General features: G+C 38.1%; 1 protein-coding gene across 3 annotated transcripts in view; it reads right to left on the bottom strand.

Moving 5' to 3' along the window:
• The window catches only part of RFTN2 (raftlin family member 2), a 41,406-nt gene that overhangs the window by 18,202 nt on the left and 3,384 nt on the right, over positions 1-19,820 (bottom strand). For all 3 annotated transcript variants that reach the window (XM_080399565.1, XM_080399566.1, XM_080399567.1), the window contains 6 exons: positions 15,541-15,724; positions 13,644-13,755; positions 10,572-10,884; positions 7,238-7,438; positions 2,256-2,377; positions 1,005-1,108 (listed from right to left, as the gene is read on the bottom strand). In XM_080399565.1, coding sequence (XP_080255691.1) covers positions 1,005-1,108; positions 2,256-2,377; positions 7,238-7,438; positions 10,572-10,884; positions 13,644-13,755; positions 15,541-15,724 — 1,036 coding nt within the window. The remainder of the gene's footprint in view (positions 1-1,004; positions 1,109-2,255; positions 2,378-7,237; positions 7,439-10,571; positions 10,885-13,643; positions 13,756-15,540; positions 15,725-19,820) is intronic.

Genomic DNA, 19,820 nt, shown 5'->3' with positions numbered 1-19,820 from the left:
AGCAGAAAAACTTCCTTCTCACCTGGGCGAGTTGATTTAATTATGTCAAATTATTTGAACAAAATTCTACTCTTGGAGCCGTTCTCTTAGAACTTTTCATTCACACCATTTTTCAGGCTGTCTTGATTTAATACAGTGAGGTCTGGATCCAAAGATTACTCAAGTCACCCACTCTTTCCACTGTCCTTATAGAATTCTAAGCTATGCCTCAGTATATGTTTGGTTTCAAACCTTGGCAATCCTAATGTAATGGGAGGAGAATTTAAAAAAAAAGAAAAGAAAGAAAAAAAGAGAGGTGTATGTTTAATCCAGTGTTTCATTCGCTGTTTTTCAGTTTGCCATAAAGAAAACCACAGTACTTAATTATGGTTAAAAAAAAAAAAAAAGGAAAAGAAAAAAGAAAACCTGGAACATTTTAGGGGATCTAGATCTGTTATTTAGTTTTTCTTTAATATATATAAAGCCCCCGAGTCATCTAAATACATTTTACAGTAAGAGAACTGAGATCCAGTAGTTTGGTACTATATTTGAAATGAAACGTAGTATCTACATTAAAGAAGAGGAGGAACAGCCCAATAATTTGCTAGATTAGCACAGTCTCCTCCCTAATTTGCAAAATATTGCATGACTATCTTGTGACAACATGACTTCTTACAGTCTAAACTCGTCATCAAGGTCTTAAATATTGAAACATGTTACTAATTTATTTAAACACTGGGGACTGGGTATGTAGTAAAAAGTTTCCTAAATAAAATTTCTAATGTTTAAATACAAACAAAGTACTTTACATTTAGGACTATTGGTCTAGTTTGAAACTCACTTAAGTCAGTAGTCCTAAAACAGTGTGGTAAAAAAAGATTCCACTGTTATGCTATTTACATCTCAAGTTTTATATGCAGTCAACATTACTAGCTTTTTTCTCCCTTTTACATTTAAGTACGCAAGTAATTACTTGATAATTCTCAGATGCATATCAAAACTGCTGTAATCTATTGTTTGGGTACCTGTCATGTCGTATGATAGGTGTAGGCAGGACACAGGTGAGGAGCCATCCAAACTCAGCCAGCGTGTGCAATAAAGGTCCATAATCTGTTTTAATTTCACACCCCTACATTAATAATTATAAAAAGTAGTAAAGAGACTCTGTACAGGTTTTATTTGCATTTCTACACAAATTACAATGACTCTCCTCATTTATAACTAAATAATCCTTTGAGATGACATCAAACTCTATTGTTTGGTAAAGATTCACCATTTCAAACTGAAAACAATTTGAAAAGTTCAAGACCACAAAAGACTAGGAGCACAGACAGAACAGACTAACTTTAGGTATGAGCCTTGATTCAGCAAGACATTCAAAGCACATCTCACTTGTTACACTTGTCATGTTGCTAAACGAAAACCTAAAACTTTTTGAACACCGTAAAAGGTGTCTCAATTGAACTATTTAGGTTTTTGCTTCACACCTGAATAAAAAAGCATCTCACCTAGCTATACACTTAAGTTTTTGGGGTTTGGTCATTCATTTGTTCTGGTTTTGGTTGGTTTTTTTTGGTTTTTTTTTGTTTGTTTGGTTTTTTTAATATAAGAGGTTTTAGTTTTACACTGTTTCTTTTCACTATTGGTAAATGTACTTACCACTGAATATTTCCAAAGTCAGTCCTTAGCATCCTCCAACAACAATTACTTTCAGATATTATGAATTCATACCAATCATCTTGTAATTTTACTGCAGTACCATGCTAAGATAGTACATGTAAATTTATTAGGAAAAATTAAGTCTTCCGTATTTAGCAATAAAAATTTTACTAAGAGTACACATCTGAAAACCATACTCAATTGATCATTATCAATTTTTTTCTTGTTCTGTTGCTAGATTTTGCTATTTTCTTTCCCCTTTTCCTTAAAAATTCTTCAGCACTTTGTCAGTAGAGCTGCACTTGCTGAAATTTTGTCTAAATTGATCTGAAGCACATATATTTTTAAAAACATTTTTTTCTCTGGTGGTTGTGTTTGTTGATATGAACATTTGTAAACATCAGGGCAGAATCCCTGTGGCATATTTCTTTTATGCACATTGACTAAAGGCCACAGGCCTAACTTAGTTTTTATCAGTCAAGACTTTAGTTAAGCTTATGCAGAAGGCTTCAAGGAACCATCCTAACTGTTTATCAAGCACTGCTACAAGCATACTAAGGAAAAAAACAACAAAAGTGTACATAGGAAATAGCATTGCTAAATAATCACCAATTTACCTCAATGACTGTCCATTGTTCAACAACTATGGCATCATTTCCTTTCCTGTTAGAACCTGGAACCCCAGCACCTTCTTCTTCATAGATAAATAATCCTTCTAAAGATTTGGGCAAATAGTCCCCTGTGAACATAAAGATAAATATAAACTCAAATACAAAATTTTAGGTTGATATTTTACCGAGATGTACACATGGGATGCTTTTTTCTCATTAACACTACTCTAAGACAAAATGAGCTGAGACAGCAAATAACTCAATTTTCTGGTTATTTCTGCATCTAGTTACAACTGGATGAAGTATGCAAGTCAACTTACTATTCAAACCCCTCTTTTCCATACAAATTGAACTATCAGCCCTTTCATTTTCTCAAAATCATTAGCCGCTTCCACGCTTGTATCTGCATTCCGATTTCCTGTATTCAGCACAGCCCCTGTAGCAGATGGGCACAAACCCTCCTCACTCCACTTCCAGACTGTACTCCTGACAATAAGCGTGGCTTTTGGTGTGGTGGGAGAGAGCATAAAGTTAAATGAAGCACGAAGTGCAAAGCCTAGCTACTGTTACTGAAATAAATACATAAAGGGCCACAGGAAAAGCCTGAAACAGAAGTAATTATAGGAAGATTCCTGATGGGAAGGAAGTTTCAGAGCACAACTCCCTGACTCACTCGTTGAAGCCCGACAGTATCCGGTTGGCCCAAACTAAAGCTGTGCATCAAATGTTGGTTCGTTTGCCAGTTTTGCTTCTTCTAAGAGCCATTGGGAAGCCTTTTGTGCAGATGTACCTCGGCAGCTGACCACCTCAAACTAAATCTGAACTGTGAAACTACGTAAACCTCAGAACATCAGATTTAAATCCTCTCCAATATTGCACAGAGATGGTTATTTTTGCCACAGCTTCAAGGAAGGCAGATAAACTTAAAGAAAAAACCCCACACTTAGCAAACAAAGGAAACTCAGGGAATACAACTGGTCTGGTTTTAAAAAATGACGGGATTGGCACTGAAGTTGTGCTACATAAACCAGGAATTCCCACTTCTTTGAGCATGCTTGTTCATGCACCATAAAATACCAACTTTTTATTCATACTATCTTTTACTCTATTGCACGTAGCAGATTTATGTAGTTTGAGTTATAATTATTTAGATACTTGCAAGCATATATATCTCTTCCACACATCTGCAGAGATATCAGACACGTTATTTTTAACTACACATAAATACAATATGATTGTACATAGAACCAAATATATGGCTTAAGGCACAAACATATGACTATCTGCACAGCTCCTGATGATTAATAAATATCTAATCTTATAAAATCATGGACTTTGACCTGTTGTCAGTGTTCAGGCAAGACACTTAAAATGGACAGGCCACCTACCACATTAGAGTATTTATTTTTCTATCCTTTTTCAAACATGATAGAAGAACTCTAAATTTTGAACAGTTATCGACTCGAGAGACCTCCACTCAACAGTATTTTGATAATTCATAGTGTACCATGCCAAAAATCACCTCTATTGAAAAAGAAACGTGTGGCTAACCAGCTCACTTGCCTGTTCTATCAATTAGAATAGTTTATCTTTGTTAATAGCAGTAATCAAACACAGACCAAAACAAACAAAACAAAAAAACAAAACCACCAAACAAAAACAACCCCACACCAACCATCCAACCAAAAAAAAAAGCAAAAAAACCCCCAAAACCAAGCAGGGGGAAAAATAACCCCTCAAATAAACAAAAAAAGCCCACCAAAACTGCTGCACGACAGGTAGCACAAATTAGAAAAAGCAAAACAGCAAAAACATTGCCAAAGCGCTTCTTGTAATCTCATGTACTTCTGTGGTCATGAGAGCTTCCACGGCAGCTACAAATAGAGGAAACACTACAATGATCCAAATGGCTGCTTAAAGAGAACTTTCCTGGGCTGATTCTATGACTGCATCCTCTTTCGCCAGAAGAACACAGAAGTTGGTAATTATTAGGAATTGACAATTATTATTTTTTTTTCATTTTATGTTACCACTTCCTCCTACCTTAAACTGGGCATTGTATTGTGATCCTGGTGACAACAGAATTCTGCAGGCTCTGCAGAACATCTGTAGAGTCCAAATCAGAGGTGGATTTCTGCAGCTGCCTGACTTGTATCCAGTAGTTTTATTTTTATTAAAGCAACAGCTAAAATTTGCTCATTTCACTAAAGGTATATAGAAGGACAACTACTCCTAAAGACACCTCACAGTCTAAAAGCATACAAACAAAAGTGAGGAAGATGAAATTACATGCACATGCAGACATAGAGAAGTAATTTTAGTAACAAGCGCAAGTGCTTAAATACTTTTTCTCCCCAAAAAAGCACTTATATTTCCGTCTGTTGGATGCTAAACTTCTGTTTGGTTATGAAGCTCTTCAGTGTTCACCTCAGGAACATTTTAGCTTAAGAACTCAGTAGCTAAATTGATTTCTTACTGTGGTTACAGACACTTGATCAGCTAGAATTCCATCCACCTAGTGAGCTGTGCCTTTGAACATACCCTGTTTAATTCAGCAGCGTCCCACCCGTAAGTCTAACCGAAACACACATACCAGCCAAATGGGGCGAAGCAGAAGCACCAACCGCTGCCAAGAGGCAGCACGAAATCCCTAAGTCAGTCACAACCTGGGTATTAAAAAGACGGGATAGTTATTCACATAGAGGAGAGCAGACCACTACAGGGGAATGGGAATACTGTAAAGCTATTGTTGGACAACAGCTGCAAAGATTAATTTCAACAGCTGCCAAAAACACCCCTCCGTGAATCGTAACGGATCTCCAGAGAGTTATTTTCCAGCTCTAAAAAAATCTGTGTTGAAAACTAGGAGTCTGATTTCTCACCTCTCCTCCCCCGAAGGAAACTTTGTTCTTCCACTGACTTCAATAGAAAGGAATTATAATTTAAAAGCAAAAAAGATGACCAAAACAAACTGCTCCATTACTGTTTACGTGCACAAAATATGCAGTTTGTGCACAAAATATGCAGTTTGAGAGGGGCTAACTGCCAAATTCACTATGTTTACCTCGGACTGATGCTGATGTGCTTGTGTTCCTCTGACAATCACCGACTTGACTATTGCAGAGCTACAGAAACAGTGATTCACACTCAGAACTGAACTACAGAGAATAATGAATACTGAAGAGTTCTTATTCTAAGGGTTTGATTTTTGAAGAACCTGCATCATCTAACATCCAAAGATTTTGTTTTAGACTTTTTTTTTATTTAAGCCCTTTACTAATCCAAGCCTTGCAAAGGGGACGCTGAATGCATGTTAATTTAAATCAGAATACCAGAAAAAAAGCATTAAATAAGACACACAATAAATATAAAACCTACTCAAACCCCCAATAATTCTGCCCTTGTGTAATTCACTTAAGCAGCAGACGTGAAATGACTTATGAAATCCACTTTAACTACTGCACTCTATAATCAGCCTTAGTACTGTAAAAATTAAGGTATCTGAAACCTTTTTCAACTAACTTTCTACAAGACTTCTCTCCACTACAACCCAGTGTTTTGCTTGCTTTCACTGAACTGCCAGAGACAATTCTAAAGGAACACCAACTTAGAACAAGCAAGACATGAATGCATCCAAGCACAAAGTATCACATCAGCAAAGTATGAATTTCAAGTTTGCTATCAAACAACACTTACTATAATAATTCCTAAAATTTGAAACTATTAACTATATCGGACTCTCGGTGTGTTCCCCCTGACACTAGAGTACTACCATATTCTTTGCATTACTGTCAAATAACTGCACAACAGTAGCTACATAGTATTTTTTGCAACACTTCTGATTTTCTGGCTTTCAGGCAAAATCAGTTCAAATGCAAATGAATCTCTTAATTACGCATTTTACCAGCGACGGAGATTCCAAGTTCAAAATACTTCAGTCAATAAAGAGCTGCTCCTGCTGTCAGCAGTTGTACAGCTCTGCCTCGCAGCTTCGCCGAAGCGCAGGCTTTGGGCTCAGTGGGGTGGGCAGCAATGGGCCCAGGCTAGGAGCAGCACTGCTGACAACTGGCTTGTGTCCCCTCGTCAGGAGGGTGAAGGCTAGGAACTCTGAGAGAACTAGTAGGATCTCTCCAGAACAAAAACTGAGAATGAACTGAAACTGGCAGAACGAAGAAGAAAATTTGGAAATCGTGTAGCCTGAAGCTCTACCACCGTTAACAATGTGAGTATTCACTGAGCTGGCAGATGCCTGCAGAAGAGCATGGGAAGCAGGAGGGACCAGGGAAGACCCCTCTTCCAGCTGTGTGAAAAGGTCCCGGAGGATCTGCCTACACTTGAAGGCAAGAACAAAAACAGATTTCTCTGTTCTGCCTATGTCCACATCTGACCAGAACAACCTGCAGAAACATCCTGAAACTTCAGGATCAACAGCTGAATTTTAATGCAATTTGGCATTCTGGAAAGAATTTTTAAGCCCAGGGAAAAGCCAGAGAAAGCAGGAAGCTCGGAAAGTCTGACTTGTGCTTACTTTACCATTAAACCTAACAACTCAAGGTGTTCTTTCATTTCACTAGAAATATTCAACAGAGTGCAGCACAGCATCTACAGTGAGCAGCAGAACATGACCATCAGGGGACCATGTATCTAATGACTTTTTTCCGTCATTATCTTTTCCTTTAACAAAAACAAACCAAAGAAAAACAAACTAACACAAAAGGGTTATTTCATCATAACACTACACTACCTTCCTGCTTTGGGAATCCTCAATTCGATGAAACAACGCAGAAATTTCAATTATCCAGAGCTGTAACTTCCCAGAAAACAAGTTATTCCATTTCGAGGTATCAGTTTCTATAAATTTACAAGGACTACCCAAATGTGTTTACACGTTGCCCTTCACACCAAGGAGCCAAACATGAGCTATTTCTTGCAAATTATGTAATTCACTATAAACAAGTAAAAACATGACACTCCAGGACAGTACTCACCTTTAGAAGTTTCCCAGTGTACAAAAGACTCAATTAAGGACAATCCTTGTTTGTAGTAAAATGTGGTTAATTCTAGCCAGTCTGCTTCCAGTGTACTAATAACTGGCCCCTTTCTTGTTACTTTCACAGACAAAACACCTTCATGATAGTTCCAGCAGGTAGAATCATCATCAAAAACATTGAAGACTGTATACAGCTTGTCTAAGGAAAGAAAAAGGAAGAAGAATGAACCTCTGGAAGACAGTGCACCAAAATAAAAATATTACTAATCTCTTACTTCAACATGGTTTTCTAATTCTAAAAATTTTTTAAGGATTGTTTCCTGATGTGACTTTATCAGCTGGAGCCCTAAACACATTCAGGTCAAGGTGTGAGGTGGATATGCTCTGGGATATGAGAAAAATTTGAACATATTACAGTCGGGTTGTCACTGGACCTTTTAGGTAGGTTGCTTTGCATACAGAAAATACACTAGAGCTAAGAAAAACCCAGCAGAAACAGGCTTAATTTCTGCTACTCATGGAACTTCTGACTACAAATATTTGGGATTACCACAGCTGAAGATGAAAGATATTTTTCTAATCTTATTAATTAAATATTAGGAATGCCTAGTACGGTATTGATTTTACCCATTATTTTCTGATGATTACTTAAGTACTGGTGTAATTAGTGGGGTTTCCCACACAGTAACTAATGAATATGCAAGTTACACGTATGACATCTGCATATCCTCAAATGTTTTTTGTATCTAGGCGTTAATACAGTGCTGTTACAAAAACAGTCATTAACAAGCATTCATCAGAAATTAAAATCACAAATACACAGCATTTTATGAAGCTACTGGTGAGAAGTTGTGAAGTCCTAGCTATACAAAAATATTGTACAAATACACTCACGTGTATGTTATTACTGTGGAAAAGTAACACAAAGCAGTTGCCAAAAAATGCTCTCAGATTGTCTAATACTTCAACATCTGAGCAGCCTAAACCAACAAAACCCAACCTCTAGAAAGCTGAAGTAATCACATTGTCAAAACAAAGGATCTTGGTTTAGATGACCCCACTTAAGATTCTCGCTCTCTAAGCTCCAGAAACAGAGCAAGATTTAAATTTCCCAAGTAGGATGTGGACTGTAAGTGGTCTGAATCAATCTCTGGGATTGTTTTGAGAGGTGTTACCACACCCACTGCAAGAGACATCAGGTGCCTAGAATAAGGTAAATTCAGGACAAAACTTTGAACTCTCACTAAGAAATGACTCGCCCCTTTCTATACAGTTTTACTTTTATCACCTCCACAGGTGGTTGTATTAGCATAAACGTGTTTATCCTGATAAACCTTCATTTCCTTTCCCATATAGTAAAGTGAGATCACTTTTATATTTGTTCTTCAGAAAAAAAATAATTTGCTGCTGCAATTATTCAATTGCTCATGTGTATCAGAAATTTGCCTCTGCAAGTGGTGTATTTTATAAACAGTCAAAATTGACAGGTTATGATCCCCAAAATCTAGAACTCTGATGCAGTTCTGCATCCTTTGACCAGACCCAAATAGAAATGGCATATTGAAGTGGCATACCTACATGCACATAAGGCATTTGAAAACTCCACCAGTATTTTTTAAAACGATGGTTACATACAACACTTACAAAGAAAGGTGGTTAAGTTCTCAGAAGTTTTGTTGTATGAACTCAAATAACTTTACTATCTGACCACTACAGAGAAGCCTGGCATATCCTTGCCAAAGCTTTTTGAAGAATTTCCCAAGAACACTGCATGTAGAGGATACACTGGTTACTAACTGACCTGGTCACACCAGTCTGCCTGAACAAAGCTCCATAACAGAACCAAGTGTCTTCCACTTTTTACTTACAAGATTTCTATTCTGCTACAAATAGCAAACCCACTATTTCAAGCTGTAAGGAAAGAGTTAAGCTTTAACAGATGATGCTATAAAGAGTTACTTGTACTAGAACTGCTTTAATTCAAGTGTTGAAAGTAAGAGGGACATTAATTATCTCACTGCTTAGAGTCATTATCCTGACAGTCTACAAACCAGAGAGAGTGCTTAACTCTTAATTGGAAAGTGAAAATGTTGCTTCTGAGAGCAATTAAAATGCGTCCATCAGGGAAGAACCTATTACGTCAAAACGCAATGTGACATGAAAAGTTCCATGCTGCCTGCTTCCCACACAATACTATCTTGTGTTAGCTCTCATGCTTTGGATTACTACCTCTTTTTCACCCTTCCTTCCTAGCAAGCCAGGAGGCCTTGGTGCTTCAGTATCAGAAGTCACTGTTTCACGCAATCTCTCACACAGACTACACTAAGTATCTCAGATTCTTCTACAACTAAGTATCTTACCACAGCACCAACATTTTTCAATGATACTTTTCCTTCCTATACATCCTTTTAATGCTTCATTTTCTCTAGTGTAAATTCGTTTTGTAACAATTATCCTCTTTGATTTCACGGTCAATGCATTAATTTACGTGATCTCTTTCAGGATGCTTCTTGAAGGCATATTAACCAGAAAGAATCCATTATGTACGGATTTGGTTGCTGTACATTATGTGAATTGGCCAGAAGCACGTAAAATTCCAGCTCTAGCTCGAAGGGTCTCTCTTTGTTGTCAGTTTTGAAACAGGCAGAACTAGAATCATAACATATTCTTGGAAATCCATTACATGTTTATGATTTAGTATTAGGAGTAAGCGAAAGCTGTATGTATTTAGGAAAAGATTTTAAAACAATTGCATTCTTCTAAAAGAAAAGATTTTTACTGTCACACATTTGTTATGCACGTATCAAGCAAAAAAGTCTACCTGCTTGCACAACATCTGAAATCTGAATTAGACTGTGGGTGATTTTGGGGGGGTTTATTTGGTTTTTTTACTTTATCTTTAAATTAGAATTTTAAACAGTATTCTTATATTATTAGTTATTTACTGTATTACTTTTAGTTAGGTATATTTATATAAATCATATACTTAATATGTATAGTTATTTACATTATTATTATTTTATCATATATATTTGCACATATATAATACAAAATTATAATTTTAACAGTACATTTGTAATATTCTATATGAAAAATGAAATGTCATTTTAATATATTACCACAGCTCACGCATACACAGAGCAGAAGGTAAACATTTCTTGTTTCTTCAACTGGCAACTTTTTAGGAAATACATATGCATTCAAGGAAGATGCACATTCCAAATCAGTATCTGATACAACAGAACATGCTGCTCTGTTTTTTTCCAACCCCTTTTTAAAACAACAGCTCAATAAAATGCCTTATTTCTGCAATAAACAAACCGCATTATTACCGTCTCCTTTTCGTGGTTTAACAGGGCTGACTTCTTTTCCAAACTGGAAATCTGCATCTTGTAACAGACTGCTTTCTCCTTGCATTTCTTCCTCTATCCCACTCTCAGATGACTGACCACTCAAGGTCCCTTCATTCCAGTTTCTATAGTTTTCATCAGAATTTTTTCTTCCGTGTTCCCTATTTCTTCTGCCCAGTGTGGATTCCAGCTCTGCATTTCCATCTGTGCTTGTTCCATTACAGGCTTTAGGTTGAGGAAAATGTTGGGTTAGAAATCCCACAAACTTCTTTCCTCTTTTAGCAGCTTCATTAACCTGTATTTACAAAAGAAATATATCATAAAATCACAGAATCGTTCAGGTTGGAAGGCCTCTGAGATGACGGAGCCCACCCGTCACCCCAGCAGTGCCCAGCCCACCGCTCAGCCCTGTCCCCGAGCACCGCAGCGGCGTCTTGTGAACCCCTCCGGGGTGGGGGCTCCGCCGCCCCCCTGGGCGGCCTGTTCCCGGCTCCCTCACGCCCAGCCTAACCCTCCCCTGCGCAACTCGACGCCGTTTCCCCTTGTCCTGCCGCTCGTTCCCGGGGAGAAGGGACCGACCCCCCCTCGCTCCGGACACGCTCCCGCCCCTCCGCGTCCCCCCTGCCGTGAGGGGCCCGAAGCTGCCCCGGGGCTCGAGGGGCGGCCGCCCCGGTGCCCAGCGCAGGGCACGGTCCCTGCCCCGGCCCTGCCGGCCACGCCGCTCCGGACACCGGCCAGGGCGCTGCTGGCCGCCTCGGCCACCCGGGCAGGCCGGGGGCTCTGCCCAGCCGGCCCCAGCCGCCCCCCCGGGCCCTTTCCCCCCGGCCCTGCCCAGCCGCTGTGCCCCGGCCTGCGGCGCTGCCTGGGGCTGGTGTGACCCGCGGGCAGGGCCCGGCGCTGAGCCCTGGGGACCCTCACACGGTGGCCTCGGGCCCTGGGCCCGGCCTGCCCCCTGCACCTGCACAGCCCACTGCCCTCAGCAACCTCTATCCCATTTTATCTGCAGTGTGATTCTGGAATCTCACATGACTTTTTTTTTTTTTTTTTTTAAAAAAAGACAACTTTATATTTATGTTCTGTTTAACCAAACAGCTGATTCCAAAGGAAACGAAGACACAGCTCTGCACTGCACAAGGGTGGCTTGTCTTTGCACACTGCCCATGTTTCAGAGCAAATGGAAGTCCTCCAGCTTGTCTTCTGACCCAGGCCAAGAAAAGTGGCCAACCCCTTTACTGACTTAAGTGTACAGAAAGTCCTTCCATTTAGAACAAAGCAGAAGTGTTTTACTTGCTGCATTGTAGTGATAAGCAGCACACCAGTGCAATAAATACTGTTGTTTCTCTGAACATGTGATACCGGTCATACTGACCTTACTGACTGCTAATACTACAGAAATATTTGTCATGTGCCATGATTCATTATCCCCTGGTTCCCTTAGAGGATGCTCAGCTTCACTATTACTTAAGAATAGTGCAGGAGCAGAGAAAGGAGGGAGCCAGAGGCAAATTAAAACCCTCTCAACTCTGCTTTCAGCCAGCGGTAGGTCTTCTATCTGCACTGAAGTCTCAAAATACAGCTGTAGAGTATGTGCCACATCTGGGATGCGTCTGTTTTTGGAGAGAGGGCTTCTTTTGCTGGCATAAGGAGCGCTGCTATGTTGCAAGGTGATCCCACTGACATCTTGTGCTACAAGCTCCCCCGTGCAATGAAGTCTTTCTGGGAAAACACAGGAACACCAGCCCAGAAAGAAGAAATTGCCTGGGTAGTACTGCATTAAGTGAGAGAAGAGAGGGAAGGTTCTCTACCCTGTTAACTCACATAAACTATTAATCAACAGAGTGAGTAACACTCATAGCTGATGGTACTACAAGCCTTTTTTAGTACCACAACAGACTGAAGTCTTACCATCGACTGTATCACCACAGCAATGATACTGTATGTAATCACTGTGATGATACAGAGCTGCTGCTTCTAAGGCAACCAAAATAAATTTAAATGTGACAAGCAACACGCAGAAAATGAGGTAATATGACAACCTTTTTCCTGTAGTGCCAAAAAGTCTTATTTCAGATCTTAAAAAACAACAATTTTATTTTTTTTTTACTGGATTACTGACTGAGTCTTTTAAAAACACTGGGAGCATTTTAAAATCAAATTATTTTCACATACTACTTATGCACCAGATTTGCTTGCAAGACTGAATCACTGCTAATTTCAAGTGTATTTTTCCTTTAAATGTTTGTGTCGGGCGTGCTGTACAACCAGCCTGGCAATATGCAGATAGTCTAACGGTAATGGAATCCCTTTTTAAATTCAAAATATCTGAAAATTTTTAAACAAGCCATTTAGAAGTTTTGAACAACTCTGATAATTTCAAACATTATTAAAGATCTCCAATATGCTTTTTTCCTCTACTTCTTTCCCTGGCAACTAATGTAAAAGATATCACTAACTCTTGTAATAACAATAGTTTCCTGTTTCGACAAGTCTTCAATTTTGCAGAGGAAGTTAAACACAAAAAGAATGAGAACTGGAGCTTGCATTCCAGTGGAAGTTTAGTTTTCTTTAACTATAAGATATTTTTTTAAAGGCTGTGCCAAGTAAACATTTAGTACAGTTACTGTGTTTTTTGTATTTGTTAAAGAACGAAGGAAGTTTTTAGAAATTGAATATATTCATATTCATCAGGAATACCTTACTTAACCCAGAACAACATAAAACTTTGGATTTTTTAAAAAATATTAATTCCAAAAAAAGCTATCACACCAGTATTTTATAAAGACTGACTGAGAGTTTGGGCCTGATTCTGCTTTCAGTGGTGTGAACGCCCAGTCTCCCAAAGCTTTACAGGCTTCAGTACCAAGTCTTACATTAGAAAAAGCAACTAGTGCAGAAAAAATAACTCCTTTCACAGCAAGAAGAGACTTTGTGGCTTCTCCAAAATAAACCAGTGTTAAAACTCAAAACTAAAAAACCCCTTCAACCACTAAATATAACTTACATGTACAGTAAAAATTAAAATTGGAAGAGAAGTTTAATAAAACCCTCCATTACCTTTTCTAACAGTTCTTTCACTACCTCATTTGTCAGTGTTTCATACATTAAAGGACATTCCTCAATCACCAGCCTGGGGTGCCTTTGTCCTCTGGGTGCTGCATGCTTCTGGCTAGAACACAGAAAGAAAGCGGTCTTTGTCAGTAGTTTGCCACTAACTTGGGCAAATGCTTGCGTATAGAATTCTTTTGGAATAGTTATGAATGAAATCCTGGCAATGCCTCTTCATACTTTTACTTAGAACTCAGTGGGTTTTGGTGTTTTGTTGTGATTCTCACACAAAGTGGCAGGTACTGTGTATTACAATGTCAGGAGAAGAATATGAATATTTAACAGGAATCTAATCTGAAGACTGTTAATAGACATCTTTTGGAAACCGAGCTTTATTGACAAACAGCCCTGCTTTTGTAATAAATAAACCCCAAAATCTCCAACAATGCAAAAATTACAAGTTTAAGCTATAAACAGCAAGCACAGAAGAGGTTTAGTTTTGTAGGAAACACACCAGGAATAGAAATGGTACTTTTACACTGTTAACATGCTGCTGTTTAGTTTTTTAAACTAAAGCAGAGTTGCAGCTACTGTATGAAATACAGCGTAGGCAAATACTAGAAATACAATGCAGTAACAATTTTACTTTGGGTTCAGTAATGTTTAAATCACTCAGATCTGAGAATCTGACAAGCTTTAACTTCCATTTAGAGAGCAGTATTCATCATGTTTTATCTAAAGCCAGTTCGGTTATTACTCTGACAACAACATTTGGTGTATATCAGCAGTAGAATGGAATTTCATTCGATACTTCTTCACACAATCTTTTGCTTCCGAATGAAACATCAGAGACACTCAAATTCTTCGAAGCCTCAGCTGCAAAGAGCAAGTATTCTGCTTTTCTTACTCCTGCATTTGCCCACATGGCCGACACTCACTTTGTTTGCAGATGAATGTATAAAGTAAGTTGTATGAACAGCAAATACCATGGACAATGCTTGTTTAAGCAAAGTGTTTGAGAAGCTCCCTCAAACGCGCCATGTTTCACAGAAGCATGACTGGAGTGGCAGGGGCACTTCCAGAAGAAAATAAGAACCTTTGCACATTGCACTAGGACTCAGGAGAGAAGGGGAAGCGTTGACAGCTCGTAACACAGTAAGAGATCCACTTTGAGTTAATTCAAAATAAGAACAAGTTACCACCTTCGCATTCAAAGAACTAACAGCAAAATTTCTTTGTACATTTTCTTTACGATCACATGGTGATTACAACGCAGTGAAAACAGGAGTAATAAACAAAGACTGTGATGCTGGAACATAAACACAAACTCTTGACTCTCCCCCAGTGTCAAAACGAAGCTTTTGTATGACGTCCAATCACAGAGTGATTATTTCCTTCTTACTAAGAAGGAAAAATAAACTATCTCTGACAGACTAATTCACACTTTATAGGTCATTTTCTCTGAATAATGCTCTTACGGGAAAAGTGAAAACATGAAAGTTTGAAAAATGAAGAAAAAACAGAAACGAGATAATTTAAAGCAGCTTATTACTCTCCTAGTGTTTTGTTTAATCGTAGATTTGCTGCAGGTTCCAAGATGATACTTCATTATAAAAACGTATTAAAAATAGAAGGGTAACCGAACAATTTATCTTCCCACAAATTATAATAAGCAAGTTGGGAGTTTTTTTTGAGCATTTACCAAAGCAAAGTAAACATTCCCCTACTGCGTGCTTAGCTTCAATTATTAAAACATTACTAACTTGCTTAACAGTTCCTTCTTTGAAAAGGTATTTCTTTCTCTGAGGTGCCCATTTTGAGCTGATAATAAATTATGCATGTGGAACCATCCATTTAGAAATGGCTTAAGTAATGGATCAATGTATTCAAATTGTTTCACTGTTACCTTAATTTTAATCGTGAAAGTACCACTCGATACATGTGACTTGCAGGGAAATTCCTTCTACATCCAACTGGCAGTAGAATAGGATGAACAGCTCCTACGACATATCCTTTGCTGTAATATTCTTCCACCTTAGATGCTATATCCAACACAGAACTGATCTTGATAACTTCTGGATTTGAGGAAGCTAAAACACATTAAAAGCAGAAAAGAAGCATATGATACTGTGTATAGCCACATACTTTTGGGGCGAGTTCCTTTTATATAACCCACACAAAATCTAACCAAGGCATTTAATAAAAAAACCTACAGTTCTATTTATACAAGAAAAAGCAGATTCACAGCTAATTCAACAGTACCCAAGTAGCTGAAGGACAAATTTTTACAAGTTAATATGATCTATTTTTAATCTATTTGGCAACACTTTCTGTTGGACCTAAGCTTTGCCAAGCTAATTTAGGAGCTGCGTCAACATCTAAACACATAATGGGTCTGAACTTAACTACGCAACTATTTTGTCTAGCCAAAGCCTTAAACATACTGAAGCAGTATCCTTCAATACCAGTTGTAGGGTAAATTTCTGGACAATGAATTCAAGCCTAGAACAACTGGTTTGTTTTTCTTTAAAAAAATTTTTTGTATCCCTTAGAAGTGATCTGTGGATTCTGGGTTGGAAACGCTCATACACACTCTGAGGGATCCTCCTTAGAAATCAAGATGGCATCACAGAGCTTACTTAGGCCCATGTACTAAGGCCTACTGGACTATGTTAAAATCTCAGTCAACAGGCAGCAGCTAGGTACTACATAGTTACTGGGGGAAACGACACAAATCAAGGGAAAACTTTTGGGGGAATCTTTTTTGAATGGCCTGATCCACAGCTATTGCCCAGAGAAAAGGAAGAGCCCACAGTTAATCGATGATGTACTGTGCTGCAGTCAGTCTGATGGCCAGTATTTCCTGTTCCCCTGAACTCTAGCTGTACTGCAGATGCTCTCAAAAATCAGGAATTTAATACTCATATACAGACAGTAACTGGAGAGTAATGATGCCAGCATATATTTGCCATCATCAAAATTTTCATCGTTTGCAGATATGAACTCTTAGAACAAGACTGCTTGGCTTGGAATTTTATGGTCTCCATCAGCAACCCTTGCTGCAAGTGACATACTTTTTTGTGTTCTGATGGGTCCTACTCTTTGCAAGACTTTAAGTGCATTAAGACCAGTGTTCAACTGTATTAAAGGGTGCCTCATTTGGAATTAAGTGAGCTCACAAAACTTTTTCTGAGATACAAACATTTTAACACGCTACTCTAAACATTCCCTTTCAAACAATACAAAAACCTGAAAATTAAATACACTAATTCTACTTTGATTCTGTAATTTAAAAAATATTATAAAAAAGAAAAAAGAACAGATAAATGCAATGACATAAATCTCACCACGCTGTAAATGTGCTCTTTAAGAGTTTATTTCATGTTCTTACATCCTCTTATCTACCTGCCCTATGTTGTAGGTGGGCAACAGCAAGGAATTTAAAGACTTTATCAAAGACACCGCAAGTCACAAAGTCTACCTATCCTAGTGGTTTAAAGTATCATCAACCAGACTTATAAATCTTCAGTTTGCCTAAATCTTTTATTTTAATAAACTGAATTAGAATTCTGCTGGTTCATGAGTGATGTTCTGCAAAACATCAATCTCTATACTGTTTTCCCACTGTAAAATGGGGATAATACTGATCCATATACATTATGGAGGAGTTTTTAAATGAACCAACCAACAAAACACCAGAAGCTAATGTTCTACAACACTCAAATGCTTTTAAATACAAACTTCTACTAAAGGGAAACATGAATGGAGGCCTACTTTGCTTGTTGCTATAAAAGCCTTAACAGCTCAGAAAAGCTACCAAGAGAAACCAGAATAATATGCAGCACAGGAAATACACGCTACTCACTAACATACATATTGAGGGTTTATTGCTGAGAACTAGGAAACTCAACCTATTAATGTCAACTGTGCCATTCTCGGTCACAGGGACTGGGCTGTTGCATGTTCTCACACTACCTTGCCCCCCCCCCCTTTTTTTTTTTAGCAGACACTACATCACAGCCCTCCCTTTCACACATGGATGGTATGTGGCACTTAGTAATACCTCCATCCCATGATTCCACTCACAGTAAATGTAGGAGACATTAAATATTTATTGAAGACATAACCTTATATAGTCCACAAGCCAAAAAAGCAGGAACATATGCAACGTGATCACCAGTTCACTGATTCTGCAAATATCTTTTAACCATTTTTCATTAAGAAAATTCCCTTCCTGATCTGCTGTCAACAGGTAGCCAAAACACTTAAAAATAACAGAACTACAGCTAACTTGCTAGCTGTGTAATAAACTTCAGATACATGATATTGAAGATGACAACAAAACAGTGACTTCATACATATTCATACTATTAGTCAGAGTGACAAGAACTTCACGGCATGTCATCTTAGTGGGCTGCATGAATACTCTTTCTCTTCCCTAATAGGAGGGTTGTGGAAAAAGTGTAACCATTCTGCTTGAGTAGAAGTATCCCTACTCTATGGTTTAAACTGACCTCAAAAAATATCAACTGTTTTTTGTAACTGAGAGATGCCTCATGATTGAGACTGTAGAATTTACAATCCTTGACAGGCATTTAAAACTTCAGAGTCCACTGCTCCCTTTCTTCTGTACTACTAAATCCCACCAAAATAAAACATTGGCTGTAATTTTCTTGTCTGGGATTCTCCTGATGCAGAACCACCTCCACGCAACTCAAAAGTGATTTTTACAGTAGGGATGGAATATTTCAGGGACAAGGAGGGGAGAAGCTAAAGTACAATACACTGCTGATAACTAGTTAAGATGCACAAGGTCTTCAGCCAGCAAATTTAGACTACAGCATGGTTGACCTAATCTGCATCATGGCTTGGGAGTTATCAGGGACTCCTGAAAGTCTCCCCAGCAGGCTCATTTCAACTTCACATAGCATGAATCTGATGAAGCAGACAACAAGGTATATTAAATTGAAATAACAAATTTATGCTTGCTATGCTTTTCTCTTAATGCAGGGCATGGCTTACTGTAGGATTTTATAAAGGATACTAAGTGCAGATTTTCTGTTTTACTTGCTGCAAGATCCAGTGGTAACAAGTCACTCAGGCAAACAGAAATCTCAGATGTTGGGGAAGATTTTCCTCTGGAAATCAGCAAACACAGAGTGCCATGAAGACATAACACAACTTGACAGCAGAGTGAAAACTAACTTTGGTCTGAAGTGATGAAAGGCTCTTTCTTAGGATTCATTTAGCCAAAGGATATTCAAGTGGCAACAAGTATGTCAGTGAGTTGATTAGGGTAGAGAAAAGAAAAAAAAAACAAAAAAAAACAACCCAACACCCCAGCATATTCCCCTTATTGGAGTACTTTAGCCAATCTCCACACTTTATAAGCAGACAGAACTCAGAAGTGCCTCCAAGACAGTATCTACACCATTTTTTTCCTGTATTCACTATCTTAGCTCTAAAAAGTAGAGACTCTAAACAAAAAAATATTGTCAGTTCAAATATGCACACAGCTAGAACCATTCAGCAGAAAGATACCTCTGTCTACAAATCTACTTGCTTACAGTCAGAAACCTGTAAGTTAGGTAACTATCTGAAACTGATCTCACTGTTATTTAGCACTCGTAATTCCACATAAAGTCACTAAAGCTAAGCACTTTTGAATATGAGACTAAATAGGAGAAGATTAATCTTTACTGCTGTACCAATAGGTTATTAAAATAATACAGGTATGCACCTTTACTTGCACTTGTTTGAAGTGCTTTTTCTTAAAAGTCACAACCACCTTTACAACAAATCCTTCCAGAAACTTGTTACTGTAAAACACAACACTATCCAGAAAACATATTATTTAAAAGCACTAAATGCTCCTCAGTCTCAGAAAAACGTTTTATTACCCTATTATCAGTAGATGAGTAGCTAATTCATTTATGCACTAGGCAGCCTAGTTTTATTTCCACTATGTTCCCACTACTACTCAACACAAAGTCTTATTTCTTCACAAAGAACAAGCCAGTGAGAAACTCTTTATTTGTGTAAATAAACAGAACAAATACAGTTGGATGTCAAAAACTGGCTTATATTAGTATCTTGTAGTTTTTCAATGAACAGATTGATGTATTTTTTTAAAAAAATACAGTCCTCTAAATTAGAGTTAAAAGTAAGCAGAGGCCAAGTTTTGTT

This window comes from Falco punctatus, assembly GCF_963210335.1.
Source record: "Falco punctatus genome assembly, chromosome: 8".
In the NCBI taxonomy this organism is placed as follows: Eukaryota; Metazoa; Chordata; class Aves; order Falconiformes; family Falconidae; genus Falco; species Falco punctatus.
Note: the sequence above shows the minus strand (reverse complement) of the source record. Positions and strands in the feature narration are given on the sequence as shown.